We start from the raw sequence: 15487 nt of genomic DNA, 5'->3' as shown, positions 1-15487 counted from the left end.
TTATTGATTTATTATCTATCTATCTATCTATCTATCTATCTATCTATCTATCTATCTATCTATCTATCTATCTATCTATCTATCTATCTATCTTTTTTTTTACATTTTCTAGAATAAGTATGAGAACGTGATAATAGCTTTATGTTAATTAAATCTGTTACATTTTGACATGAAAGAAAAGCCAGTTTAGTTAGTTTAAGTCTTTACGTAAAATATTTCTAATTCTACCAATAGACAATAAAAACGCACAGTGGGCTAGTTATTAAATAATAAAAAAATAGTCCGTGTTGCTCATTTAATTTTTTTAATTTCTAACTAATGAATGCCGATATTTTACTCTATAACATTAACATTCTAATATGAAACACTCAAAAAGAGAAATAGACTTAAACTAGAGAAATAGAAAAAAACAACAAACGAAAAAACACAAGGTTCAAGCATCATTAATCAATAATATGGAATAATGTTCAAAACACCATGCGGTTATTATAAAACTAATAAAACTCCTCTGTACTATACAGTTAACCATTTTTTTTATTAAAATATGTAAAAGTGTGGTTAAACTTAATAGAATCCTAGTATGAGTAATAATTAAGATTAAAATTCATCTGAAAACGATTAAGAATGACGTCACATATTTTGTCATTTCCATGTCATATGAAATAAAGATTAGACAAATTTATTTATTCACGTCGATGATTAAGCATGAAGACACTGGGCATCAGATGTAAATGTTACCTTAATAACTTGACTTCCTTTTATTCTACACGAGAAAGTTTTAACACTACATACTAACCTACTAATAGTATGCACGTGTCCTGGGTTAGTTAGGAACATGGCTACTGTTTTGACCTAACGTGTAGGGCGGAAGTAGGAGAAAAAGAAAGTGAAAGTAAAATAAACAACAGGAAAGCCGCATTGAGCAGACGAGAGTTCAGGGATCTCTTCTCTCAATGTTTAAACTCTGATTTGTGTTGGATAATCTGTGTTTTTTTTTTGCGTTTATCCGTGATGTCTCGGGGTTCAAACGCTGGCTTTGACCGCCATATTACCATCTTCTCTCCAGACGGACGCTTGTATCAAGTCGGTAAGATAGTGATGGAGTTTTGATATGGAGAACGTGATTTTTGATCATTTTTAATAAAATATTTTGGCTAACACCAGATGTTAAATGTGTAAAGCTTTTAAAGTGTATTATAATGAATCGTCTGACCTGTTTATTAGGTGGATCAGGTGTGACACTGATTATTAGGCAGGTGAACAAACACCTTGTTATATGTCTATAGTGCAAAAGAAAACTCTATTCATAAGAGCACTACATAACCATTTTATTTGTATTAAGTAATATATGAACTAATGTCTCCTACACCCTTTATATACTGCACTGAATGTGCCATAGATCCATCCAGATCTAGTCCAGTTTTGGACTGTCATGTCATCGTCAGGTTAGCATCGAGGCTAACAATGGCTAACAACGTTAGCTTAAACTTTTAAAATGAGCAACATTTAGCAAGTCAGGTAGTTATTATGAACAGTGAGCAATACAAATGTCCCAAATATTAACATCACAGTCATTCAGTTGTGACTTTGTTTGGTTAGCTAAATTAGTCTAGCTAGTTGTAGTTTAACAAAATGTTTAAGCTAGCATTAGCATAAGCCTTTCAACTGAGTTCTCACTGTAAGTTCACTATTTATATGAAATAATGCATCATGTAGCTTAAAATGGTGAATTAATGTTTTAGGAAAAATGTGCTTTTCCTTGTGGCACCATTGTATATTTTTTTGTAAAATGTTTAATTTAGTACAATTACTTTTATCCTGAGAGGCATTTCAGTCCTCATTAGTTTTGCTAACAGCTACAATATTAGCTTAACCAAGGCCTTAGATATTTAATTAAGTAATTTAGACATTTTAGTTAATGAAGGAAATTAGAAAAAATAAAAAACAATTGCATAATTGATGGCATTTGATGTTTTTTTTTTGTTGTTTAAAAAGTATCCTAACATCTTTAATTAGCGTTGTGTGTTTTTCTTTCTTCAGAGTATGCCTTTAAGGCCATCAGTCAGAGCGGACTGACCTCCGTGGGCATCCGAGGACTAGACTGCGTTGTCGTGGTCACACAGAAGAAAATTCCGGTACATCTCTTTACAATTAAACCCAGAAGTATCTTACTACTCAATAATTCAGCTGCTGGTCTTTGAGTCATTTTTTTCAGAAACCGTTTGTAGGAACATTAACTCAGAAAATGTGGTTTTCCTTTACATGAAATCGGTTCATAAAGATGATCGTATCCTTTGAGAGCTCCAGATTTTGTGTATATTTATGTATTAGGAGTTACTGCAGTTTAATATATGGCTAACTGAGTTGTTTCATATTTTAAGAAAGAAATCCAAAAGAAATCCATCAATTCAGACAAATATGACTTGCCATTTAATTAAAGTAATGTAGTCAGTGTGTGTCTGTGGAAGCTGGTCATAGCTGAAATACTAGTTATAATAATAGTAGTAATAGTTTTGTGTGTTTCACTACATGCAAAGCTGCTTTGAATTGAACCTACTGGATCATTTAGGCCTATGGATCAGTGGTGTTTAGCAACATCTCAAGGTCACGTCTCAGTACATCAGTCCCTTATTTCTAACCTCACCTGAGCACAAACACTTGGTAGCAAGCGTTCAGGGATACATTTCCATCAAGATGGTTTGATGATAGAAAAGAGCTATTGAGCAAATTTCATCCATCAACATGTGGAGTCAGAAAGATAAGGTGTATTTTAAGATGTAGAGAAAGTAGAACGTTCTTGAGTTACACTCTGCAACAGAAGCATTTTAATATGCCGTGTGTGTATGTGTGTGTATGTGTGTGTGATGAATTATTCTCTTTCCTCATGTGTAGGACAAGCTTCTGGATGCTTCTACAGTTACAAACATGTTCCGCCTCACGCCGCGCATTGGGTGTGTGATGACTGGACATTATGGTGAGGCTCTCAGCTTCTCATCTTACACACACACACACACACACACACACACACACACACACACACACACACACACACACACACACACACACACACACACACACACACACACACACACACACACACACACACACACACACACACACACACACACACACACACACACATACTGACCTCTGTTGTGTTGTGTTCTGTAGCCGACAGCCGCTCTCAGGTGCACCGTGCCCGTGTGGAGGCCGGTGAGTGGAAGTATAAGTTTGGGTACGACATCACGGCGGACATGTTGTGTCGGCGCATCGCTGATATCTCGCAAGTTTACACACAAAATGCTGAGATGAGGCCTCTGGGCTGCTGTGAGTTCACTTCCTGTTCATGCTATTTCCTATTGATACAACCATCTATAAACACCAGCTACATATGAGACTACATTATATGATTATGATTATTATTGTTATCCTTTATAATTATAATGAATAATGAATTAATTTAAAAAAATTAATAATGAAATTATTAATTATAAATAATCATAAAGAAATAATGAATTAATTTATTATTTATTAATTAATTGTTATTTCATTGTTAAAATCACAAAACATGTCTTGATTTACGTCAGGTATGATGCTGATAGCTGTGGATCCTCAGCAAGGTCCCGTCCTGTATAAGTGCGACCCGGCTGGGTATTTCAGTGGTTTTCATGCTACGGCTGTTGGAGCAAAACAGACCGAGGCCAACAGCTATTTGGAGAAAAAAATGAAGAAAAGACCAGAGCTTACGTTCAACAGGACAGTAGAGGTAGAAATATATTAGATATTATAATACCATATAATAAAATAATATTGATATATTATAATTAAAATGTGCTTTATTATTACTCATACATTATTACATTCCCAACATAAAATTTGCAATGTTTTAATACCATTTTATTAATATCTGATAGATTCATAGCTTCGTAGCTGATTACAAGCGTGCTTACACTCTGCAGTTAAATTGGCCCCAATACTGCAGGTGGCGCTATTACAATATTATTATGCACGAATCATGTCTAACGACCAATCACACACTTGCTGACCTATAAGTTGCCTAGCAACGCTTGACTTGACATAGGACTTCAACTGCATAAATGGTGAATGTGTTTTATTTCACTTGAACACAAAAACTTTGCATACAATTCAGCTCACTAACCTCCAGATTTTCTAAATAAATGACGCTCTACTTTGGTTTACTCAAACCTTTGACTTAAATCCAGAGTGCCTTCTATATGTCTTTAAGTGTTGTGTTCTTCTACCCACCTCTAGTTGGCGATCTCCTGCCTTTCAACTGTCTTATCGATGGACTTTAAGTCCACTGAGCTGGAGGTGGGCGTGGTTAGTAAAGACAAGCCCAAATTCAGGTATGAAGCTAAAACACTATTTAAGAACAGCTGTCAATCAAGTTGATTACTACTGTAATTCCTCTTACTTTTCTACCATGAGCACTTTTATCCTTCTATCTCTCTGTCTTTTTCATGAATCATTTTGTCCCATTGTATACGTTTGCCATTCTCTTTTCATCTTTCTTTCACTTGATCCCTTTCTCCCTCCTTTTTTACATTTACTTCACTTATATCTTTCTGCCCTTCTGTCTTTTGTTGCTCTAACCTTTCTCTCTCTCTCTCTCTCTCTCTCTCTCTCTCTCTCTCTCTCTCTCTCTCTCTCTCTCTCAGAACTCTAAGCGAGGAGGAGATTGAGACTCACCTGGTGGCGATAGCAGAGAGGGAGTAGGCGTGCCTCTTCAAACCACGCCCACAATAATTTCTAATAAGAAACACTCACCATGTTGCAGTTTTTTTAAGTCCCAAATGAAATTAAACATCTTTCCCGAAAGAATTTTTTATGATTATATTCATATATTTTTATTAAAGACTTACAGCACGTCACTGAAATAAAACTCAACTCCTAGACTAATAAATCGCCTCAGTGTGCAGTTTCTACAATGACCACAAGGTGGCACCAAATGCATAGAAAAACATAAGAACTGCACATTTTTACTTCATCTGCTCATTAAGTTCCTTCAGGTGAATGTGGGTGCGTCAGATCAGTGGGTGTGTCCCAAATTAACCACTGCTTAGTTTGATTTTTCCATCATTTTTGTCACCATGGAGTTTGGTTACTATGGCAACAAAGTGACATTGTTTATTTGTTGGCTCACAAAGTAGGGTATCTGTGATTTTTAGTTTTAAAATAAAATCCCCTGCTGTGGAGGTATTTGGGAGGTAAAAATTTTATTTCAGGCTCTAACAAGATCTCTGACTGCTGAAAGTTTGAGACGTATGTACGTTATGTATTTTAGGTCCTCATGCAAGTTCACCTTCTTCAAGGTTTGTGTGTGTGTGTCTGTGTGTATGTGTAGGCAGCAGGATTACTTTCAAGCCGTCTGTCTGCTTGCAAAATGCTGACCAACAGAACACAGATTAATCGGCGAGTGAAAGAGAACGAGCGTAGAAAAGAGGGCAGATGTCTATGGGGGGGGGGGGGGGTTGAAACAGGATGCTAAAAGCCCTGCTACGTGTGTGTGTGTGTGTGTGCGTGTGTGTGTGTGTGTTTCACAAATATGACAACTTCATTTAAATCTGCATTACTGTATTTCTTTTTGAGTCAGGAAGACAAGGAGTAAAGAGACTGGTTATAAGTGTGTCTGTGTGTGTGTGTGTGTGTGTGTGTGTGTGTGTGTGTGTGTGTGTGTGTGTGTGTGTGTGTGTGTGTGTGTGTGTGAGAGAGAGAGAGAGAGAGAGAGAGAGAGAGAGAGAGAGAGATTAGTGAGGCCTGGTGATTAGTACAGCATAGTGCACAGAGGGATTAACCTTGTTGAGCCACGAGCTCAACCTGCAGCTCTGCAGTCATGCCACAACACACACACACACACACGCACAATGGTACCAGTCAGGGACAAAGGGTCTGTGAGGACACCTGTCAGGCTCTGTGAGGGACCATGTATTTAGCTTTTTGTGAGGACCGTATGACAGGGTCCTCATATGGCAAGAATGACTAACTATTAATCCACTAAATAATTTTTATTTCTCTCATTTTTACTCCCTTTATAAATGTTTCTTTTTAAATGTAACTAATTAGAATACTATTGACTTCTCTAGAATAACAAAAGTACTTCACATCAAGGGTTTTGTAGAATAATGTATAAATAAAACATTTGATTTAATAAAGTAATATAATTAAACATCAGATCATAAACCAACCAACAAAATACAAAGGATTAAAAACAGTTTAAGATGTTGAAAGAATGTCCAAAACATTGACAATGACAATTAATTGAGAACTATTGTAAATATAATGCAATAGTTTTATGTATAATTATGAAAATAAGGGGAAAAAATCAGATATATATCTTGTAGATTTAAATTTTAGTCTTTTGAAGATTTAAAAAATGTTTATGTCTAATTTTAGTTACTTTCTGTTAGTTTAGATTTAGTTGATTAATTAATACAACAGCTTTAATGAAATCTTTTGCCATCAATTTCCCCAAATATCGTTTTTAAGTTTGTGTTTAATTCTGTTTATACAGAGTCTTCTTCTTTGGTACATGATTAGTTAATTGAGTAAACGAATTTATTTTATTAAATATACTTGACAAATGTACTGTTTGACATGAATAAATGTCAGTTTTTTTTCTATACCTATATTGTCATTTTACGAACAAAACGAACACTACAAAAAGGTGTTCTTTTGATTTGCTAGTAAATATATTACCATAGCATATAAATAGTGTTATATTTGTCTAACAAAACAAAAACTTTAAACATTACATTATAGTACACTAGAAAATGAATTTTCCAGTCAACTTTCATCTTGTTTTTATTCACTGAGGTAAATTTTTACATTTCATCACATATTTTGAGTAGAAAGAGGAATTGGTTCTTAGCTAGCTAGCTAGCTATTTTCATCCTTTTTAATGGTTAAGTATTAGAGTTGAGAGAACACCGTTGCTAGGCAACTGGACAATATGAACAACTTACTGTTGTGTTGCTGAAAATGAGGCTAAGATTTGACTTAGCTAGCACATAGCAATTCAATCAGTGTTTTTACATTGTGCAATGTAAAGTCAATGAGACTGTAGAAAAAATCACAAAATTGTCAGGGATACGAAGATGTGTTGATAAATTACTAAGAAAAGACTCTTTATGGAAAAAGTCAGCAATTACAGTTAGCAAGCATCACCCGCTAAATAAAGCTTTCATGACACAATTAGAAAGAACTTTGTGTCACAAAGTAAAATGCTTGTGAAGTGTTAGACTCCTGAAGTTGTAAGAACATCACCAATGAACTGTTTTTTTTTTCCACCTGTAACAGACCAGAAAGTATAGCCTGGTAATGACAATGGTAATGTAAATTAAAATGAAAGGTAAACTTAGGCATACCATGACATTATCACAACTTTACGATTTATAACATGATATGAAATCTTTAGAAAAGAAAAAAATTCACTTCATTCTCCTCCATTGTGATTTTCCCACATTCCAGAAAATGTCACTATTTCAAAGCACCATTGGAAAAAGGCCATTTTGGTCGAATCCAGAGTACTTTTGAAAAAATTAACAAAAAACAAGTAAACAAATAAACAAGTTGTTTCTGAACTCTTCCACTTCAATAACACCCCCCGCCCCCCGAACTAGATGTACCCTGATCGAGTTCTTTGATTGGACAAAATGGCCTGCACTTGCCTGGATTAGCGTGTGTTTTTCCCTCCGTTGCTACATCTATTCTGTATCATGTGACCCATTACATCACAGGATTGAGGTCATCACTGGATTAGAACAGTAAGATTGAAAGTGAGGAATGGAGGGAGAATAGAGAAATGGGAACACTATTAGAAAAACAAAAACGGGGGGGGGGGTAGAGTGGGAGGAAAAGAAGAATGGACCCATTAGACTGAGTTTGTCATCAACATATTTGGCTAAAGGTCAGTTATACACTTTGTATCACATTTATTTATGTTTTATTATTGTTGTTAAAATGCATTCTATCAATCTGTTTTATATCAATGCTGGTTTTTACAGCATAAGAAGTAGTTATTTCCAAAAAGGCCACACCGGTGCATGTTCATTCCTCAGCTCGAGACTAGTCTTTTGCTATCTGGCTTGTCTTCTTGCTCCAGAATGTTTCCAGAATCACTGGACTTGTTTCAGGCTGTATGTAACAGATCCCTAGTACATCTTTGGAAAGACTAAAGAGACCTCAGGACATTAATCTGTAGCACACAGTTTTTCGAGTGCTTCGACTAAATTCGCTATGACAAGCCGAGAGCTGGAATCAGTATCTTTTGGAAATCAGCATTGTCTGGATCTATTAATAAGAAAGGCCATAGAAACAGGCAGTCTCAGAAGAACACAATGAAATCTAGCACAATAAAGTCTATATAGAGCAACTCTACTAGAGCATTTGTACAATCTTTAGAGTAGCTCCTGGAAATTGCCAGAGTAACTTCGGAAAAGTTCTGAAATTTCCAAATGTTTCATAAGCAGTTCTTAAACACCAGATCCTCTCCAGAACCAATAGAGCAACTTCAGATAATCTCCAAAGCAGCTCTTTTTTTATATCAAGAACAACTTTACATCATATCCAAAACATCTAGAGCATTTAAAACCAACACCAGAGGGCACCCCTAAGGCATATCTAGGGTAATTCAGAACTATCATCAGATCGTCAATATTTCTTGAGTTGTTTCAGACATGCCCAGCATCTCATGATTTAATGATGCTCTTCAGAATCTCTGGACAGGCTCTGGATGATCTCCAGGATATAGCTATCATCTAGATCAGCTCCAGAGAAAAGGTTGATACAAATCACATATGTGGGCAAATGTGTTTATTTTCTGAAAGAGCTAAAAAATGGAGAAGAAGATCATCATGCAGATGGAGACAGAGACTTGAGAAAAAAAGTCTATCGGTTGCAAGACTGAGAAAAAGACAGCGAGAGAGAGAGAGAGAGAGAGAGAGAGAGAGAGAGAGAGAGAGAGAGAGAGAGAGAGAGAGAGAGAGAGAGAGAGAGAGAGAGAGAGAGTAATCCTGACTAATTCACTTAGTGAAGTGATGAGGGCAGGACACTAAGAGGATTGTAACTGTCTTTAAATTACATCAGAATAAATAACTCAAAGCAAGGCAAGGCTGTGAAAGACAGAAAGAAAGACAGAATGGCAACTTTGCGGAGTTGAAGTTACTATTTATACTTCTTCGATCAAGGGTTCTTGATCTGTATCTCCTCTTATAACCTCATGTGTATTTGTAGTAGTAGCAGCAGAGACATGATCACTGTATAAGGTGCCTTCTGTAGTTTTGCACAAGAGCTACAAGCCCCATGTAACTAACCTACATATAAAGGAAATCTATAGCTACCATTTCACATCATGTTAACTAGCTTATATATTCAAATAAAAATCAATGCTATGAAGCATGCAATTCTGCTGTAAACTTTAGGCCACACCTCTTAAGTGAGTCTGATTCTGGCAACGAGTGACACCAAACTATTTGCTGAGGAAAAGAACGACTGATAAAAATCCACAAATCCAACTGAGACAAGTCTAAAAGTTACAACGATGTTTATTTTTTGGAAAGATCTCCACGTTCATATTATTAAAACGATCTACATGTTGTTCACACCTTCAGGGTTACCAGCTTGAGTAGAAGTGTCCGAGCAGGGTGTTTAAACAACCGCCTTTAATATTTAATTACACTCATTTTAAACTCAGAGCATTTGGGATAGAAAATGTGGACCAAAGAAAGAAACATTTTAGTTTTCACTTTAGAGAGAGAGAGAGAAATTCTGGATTTTTTCCTCACGCTATCCGTGACCTCTAACTCATCTTCTTGGCCGTCATTATTATACATTTTATTTTCTGTATTCTGATGAGAAAGCTGTGAAAGGAGTAGGGATTAGGGCTCTGTGTGTGTGTGTGTGTGTGTGTGTGTGTGTGTGTGTGTGTGTGTGTGTGGTCGGAAAGAGCAGACCGAGGCCACCTTAGTGTTCATTTTTTACAGATTATGAAGAAAAGAAATGAATCATATTTTTAAGACCTGTTTGTCTCCATCAGGTTACATGCACTCAGGGATTACAAACATCTATCTATCTATCTATCTATCTATCTATCTATCTATCTATCTATCTATCTATCTATCTATCTATCAAAACTCTCCTAAAACAGTAACTTACAGCTTTACCTCTGACAGTTACAAAACTCTGACATTGGAGGCACCTTTCTTAATTGCCAATATTTTTGTTTTTATTTTACATCCCGTGTGCCTTTCTGCCAATATGTAGCTAATCTATTTAATTACTGAGAAAGAACTGAAAATGGACAAAACTGGAACAATCAATAATTCTTTTATTGGAACTCAATTTAATGTCTCTAAACAAACATCAAATTTTGATGGAAAAAGCAAACACAATGTCAGGGGGAAAAACGAGAAGAAACAGCAAATGCAGAGAATTTGTAAGAATTAAAATAAGAAAGAAATAAGGAAGAAATTGAAGAAGTAAAAATGATTCATGTATGGCTTTTACACACAACCATAGCAGTGTTACATTTACAGGTAAACCCCTGAGTTTGAAAAAAAAGAAGAAATAAACTAAGATCAATAAAATGTTGGCAGTTTTCTAAACATTAATTAAAACTATTTTATTTGACTTGATTGACATTTTCAAGTACAGATTGATATTAACAGAAGAAGCAAGAATGAGAACACACACACACACAAAATTATCCAACAATTATTTTTGGAAAAAGATATATTAACGTTATCTTTGAACAACATGATATTATTAACAGAAAACAAATTGAGCACAGTTCAACATTTCGCAATTGCAATGAAAATAACCAAATTTATTACAATTTCTACACAAAAGAAAAAAAAGATAAAAGATCAAGACAATGCATTTCTAATTATATACCACGTTTTCATATAGAATGTTTTGCTTCTTTAAAATTTGTAAGCAGAAAAAAGCGAGATATTTGCAAACTTCTCAGATTTCATAAAACATTTAAGAAAACGTTAATTTTGTCTTATGCAAAATTTTATAGTGATTACACCTTAGGGTGAATTTGGACAATTTCACCCGAATTAAGTTGTAAAAAACTGCTAAATCATCCTGATATAAACCATTTGTTGTCCATATTTGTGCATATTTGTAATTTTAATATTTTGTTCAAATATTGTTTTTTAAATTCATAACAATATTAAAGAGCCCATTAAATGTTCTTAAGGGTTTACATATATATAAAATCATTAAACTGTTTTAAAGTGTTAAACCTGCACTTCATTTAACCTACTTTTAATTTGAATTCTATATACATATAGTCAAATTTGCGACCATGAGAATGTGTTTAAGCTTAATATGTTTTATTTATTCATCCACAAAGCTGAACTCTGGTCAGAATATTTTGAATTAGCATATCTGATGCCTCACCTTGCACAATTTTAGTTCAAACACTTTGTGTTGTATACGTTCATACTTCACTTAAATTCAACGCCTGTTTATGTCATTGGCTGTTTTACAATGTGAAGGAAAACAGGAAATCATGAAATTACATGGAATTGAAGACACAATTAGAAACAATTTTAGCTTTTGTCCAAAATTCCCTCCTTGACTGCGCCCCCTGCCTACAACACCTGGAACTTCCAGGAATTTTGGTCCTTGTAGTCCAGGCAATCAGCTGCACCAAAGTTGAGCTTCCAAGCTGTTTGGTCTTTATTGTAGTCCAGACAATCTATGGTGCTAAAACCGAGGGAGGCAGGGCCATAACCTTGTGAGACCTGTGATTGGCCCAGAGCCATGGATGAAGAAGAGCCTATAGGGCTAAGGGGTCCACTCCCAGTGGCTGAGAGTGGTGCGTGCATTGGGGAGAGGTACGAGCTGCAATCTAGGCCGGTAAAATAAGACGAGGAGGTTGCGTAGGCCGGAGCATAGGCTGGAGTCTGAGCATAAGTCATTGCATATGCTGTTTTACTCGACACGCAAAGTGGATCAGCCAATGGTGAGACGGACGCAGGGCTCCAGATGGAGACACTCGCGTTAGCATTTGTGCAAGTTGAACTTGGAGTGATGGCTGTAGGTGGGGCTGGTGGTGCTGGAGCCACTGGACTGTAGGATGCATTAGCAGTAACATTAGCATTAGCAGTGTCAGAGGTCGTCTCTCGGGCAGGGGATGTTTTCTTTTTTGGAGGTCGAGGTTTCGGCTGTCCGCTGCTCTGTTGCTGCTGCTGTCGACACTTAGCCCGACGGTTTTTGAACCAAACCTGCAAATAGAAAAAATATAATATAGATTTTTGACAAAATTAGAATTTTCAAATAAACAATTAAGCTCGAAAATTAACACCCCAAGTCTTGATTTTTTTTTTAAAATCACCAGAAGGTTTGATTATTTTGCAGTAACTGTATACCACATAACTGATACCAGATTTTTTTTTTTACATTTATTAAAAAAATTACATCATACCTTTTATGGTTTTGTTTAATATTTTGTAAAACAGGTTATTTCATTGTTCATCATTAATGTTAACAAGACTTTCCTGTCTCAGAAAAGCTTAAAGCTCCAGATTTACCTCTCACTGAAAACTCTGATACTGGAGACTCATTCCATATACGTCAAATGAATGTCTCTTTACCACCGATGGTATGTTGGATAACACGGATAAACATCTCTGTTCATAAAAAAAACCTTTTAAATCTTATAATGTACTTCCTGTGAATGAGCTGTAACTAGAGAAACGTATCAGAACGAGCACATAAACATAAACCTGTGAATTGCATATACATTACCGTTAGAGCTGCTGTTCCTTTAATTAATCACTCAATCAATCAATCTAATTAAATGACACTTTCTGACCAATCACAATGCAGAATTCAACAGCCCTGTGGTAGAATTAGGTAACCTGATCTCTCACCTGAACTCTAGACTCGGGCAGGTTGATTTTTAACGCCACCTCCTCGCGCATGAAGATGTCGGGATAACGTGTTTTAGCAAACAGGGCCTCGAGCACGTCGAGCTGCGCACGTGTGAATGTGGTCCTCTCACGCCGCTGCTTCCGGGGTGTGTCTGCAAAGAAAGTAAACAAATAAAGAAAGAAAGAAAATAAATACTTTATTTAGTAACTTTGGCTTGGATGTTTTTGGACTCAGTAATAAACTCTTTTATATTTAGTGTTTTTTTAAAAAGAAATTATACAAAATTGTAATAATAATAATAATAATAATAATAATAATAATAATAATAATAAACTTCTAAATGTTCTATGCTGATATAATAATGAATAATTAATAATAACAGCACTATCCTTTTCTTGGTGCAAACACACTTAATCTCTGATGTTATGCAAATTGATTTCGGCGTATTTTATTCATTTATACAGTCGCTTATTCTACTTTATTTGTAAGTGGAATAAACTTTGGAACTTCTTTATAAAGTCAATGATTATACTCTGGACACGCAAAGACACTGCCATGACTCGGGTCCTTATTATAGACAATACAAAAACAATCATGCTTTAGAGCTGAAATGAATTGTTCATTACTTCAATAATATATATATATATATATATATATATATATATATATATATATATATATATATATATATATATATATATTCTTTCTTTTAAATGGGAAATATTGAAGACGTGTACAAACTTAAACATGAGAATGAATGAATGAATGAATGAACATCGTCATTGTTATGCTAGTGTTATTTATTCTGATTTTCATTTTATTACCTGAATGTATTTATTTTTAGTAGAATTGTATTGATCTCTCCGTTTCAAAAATCCTTTTAAATTTTCCATAACAATAATAAAATATTTTTAGAATATTCGGAGAGCATCGTAAAAAATTACAGCAAACGTTTTCTTTTTTCTTATTATCACTATTTATCCTGTTCTTGTCGTCGTTGATGATGATGATGATGATGATGATGATGATTATGATTTATGTTTCTTATCGAATACAACAACCATAAATCGCTGCTTTATATATACTGTTATTATTATTATTATTTCTTACCATAAATTTGGTCATTATTCATCTTGGTGTCAGGTTATTTTTTGGTGCCACTAAGATCTGATCTGAATCGCATTTAGTGCTACATCATTACTCAGTTCATTTCGGGGGAATAAAATAATATTTAAAGAACAACACTGAGGTTTAGTGTTTTATAACTTTCAACCTGCCAAAGTTCTCGCATACCACCCCGCTACTGCGATCCCTCCACTGGCTTCCGGTAGCTGCACGCATCCGGTTCAAAACACTGATGCTGGCCTACAAAGCCAAAAATGGACCAGCCCCCTCTTACCTCAAAGCCCTCATCATTCCTCGCACTGCACCCCGCACCCTCCGATCTACTAGCACTGCTCGACTGGTTCCACCATCTCTCAGGGTAAGAGGCAAGTATACTACAAGACTCTTCTCTGTACTGGCACCAAGGTGGTGGAATGAACTTCCCATAGAGGTCCGGATAGCCGAGTCACTGGCTATTTTCAAGCGGCGGTTGAAGACCTACTTATTCAGGAAGCACTTCAACTAGCACTTCTTTCCTTATCCTTTGCATTTTAATAAAAAAAATAAATAAATAAATAAAAAAAAACCTTTGACACTTTTTCATTGTAACTTTGAACAAATGTTTTAAACTCATGGTATCTTGAGTATGTAACCTAGTGAACCAGCATTAATGTATTCAGTGTTAGAGATTTAAGCACTTATGTACGTCGCTCTGGATAAGGGCATCTGCCAAATGCTGTAAATGTAAATGTAAATGTATACCTCGGTGGTCCCTGGACACATTTTAAATACCACAAACCATGACTTTAAATATAACAAATTATGGAACCTCTGTAAAAAAAACTTGAGATGAGTCAAATGAAAACTTCTTTTTCTGCTACATACATTAGAGAATCATTAGAGTACATAGTAATAATAATAATAATAATAATAATAATAATAATAATAATAATAATAATAATAATAATAATGATGCTTTCATTTGACTCTCTAGGAAAGAATTTTGAAGGTCTAACTGTGGAAACATTGGCTTATAATAACAATAAAAACAATAAATCAGTGCATTTTGGCGAATTAAGTTAAAAATCACTTACTCTGGTAGCCGACGGTGTGGAGCAGGTCCATGCCCGGGCCGGACAGCGTTAACCCGTTCACTGCGTAATGAGGCTGCTTAATGTAGGACATCATGCCTGCACTGGCTTTAATCTCTCTCTCTCTCTCTCTCTCTCTCTCTCTCTCTCTCTCTCTCTCTCTCTCTCTCTCTCTCTCGCGCACACACTTTCTCGTTACTGTTCGCCTTTTTAAAGGGAAAAACTGTTTCAGTCCTCAATTCTATACTGTCCCACCAAAATCTCTCTCTCTCTCTCTCTCTCTCTCTCTCTCTCTCTCTCTCTCTCTCTCTCTCTCTCTCTCTCTCACGGTCTCGGTCTCGTGTGCCGCTCGCTCTCAGTAACTGAGGCTTGTGTAGCGTTTGGGA

General features: G+C 35.5%; 2 protein-coding genes across 3 annotated transcripts; one reads left to right on the top strand and one right to left on the bottom strand.

The window, feature by feature from the left end:
* The first annotated feature begins 868 nt into the window (after nucleotides 1-868).
* On the top strand, nucleotides 869-4924 carry psma6l (proteasome 20S subunit alpha 6, like). The gene is made up of 7 exons (XM_047821006.1): nucleotides 869-1087; nucleotides 2041-2135; nucleotides 2893-2974; nucleotides 3172-3327; nucleotides 3588-3766; nucleotides 4273-4367; nucleotides 4680-4924. The coding sequence occupies exons 1-7, from the start codon at nucleotides 1012-1014 to the stop codon at nucleotides 4735-4737; spliced, it is 741 nt and encodes a 246-aa protein (XP_047676962.1). The 5' UTR covers nucleotides 869-1011; the 3' UTR covers nucleotides 4738-4924.
* Nucleotides 4925-11339: 6415 nt separating this feature from the next.
* On the bottom strand, nucleotides 11340-15251 carry otx5 (orthodenticle homolog 5). Of its 2 annotated transcripts, none has more exons than XR_003439473.2 (3): nucleotides 12781-12894; nucleotides 12564-12662; nucleotides 11340-12257 (listed from the first exon to the last, which is right to left on the bottom strand). XR_003439473.2 is itself a non-coding variant. In XM_027138851.2 (3 exons), the coding sequence occupies exons 1-3, from the start codon at nucleotides 15196-15198 to the stop codon at nucleotides 11622-11624; spliced, it is 882 nt and encodes a 293-aa protein (XP_026994652.2). In that variant the 5' UTR covers nucleotides 15199-15251; the 3' UTR covers nucleotides 11340-11621. The 2 variants fall into 2 exon arrangements, 1 of the variants encoding a protein (XP_026994652.2); XM_027138851.2 differs by lacking the exons at nucleotides 12564-12662; nucleotides 12781-12894 and adding exons at nucleotides 12906-13057; nucleotides 15105-15251.
* Between the last annotated feature and the right edge of the window lie 236 nt (nucleotides 15252-15487).

This window comes from Tachysurus fulvidraco, chromosome 11, assembly GCF_022655615.1.
Source record: "Tachysurus fulvidraco isolate hzauxx_2018 chromosome 11, HZAU_PFXX_2.0, whole genome shotgun sequence".
Classification (NCBI taxonomy): domain Eukaryota; kingdom Metazoa; phylum Chordata; class Actinopteri; order Siluriformes; family Bagridae; genus Tachysurus; species Tachysurus fulvidraco.
This window is presented reverse-complemented; position numbering and strand designations above follow the sequence as displayed.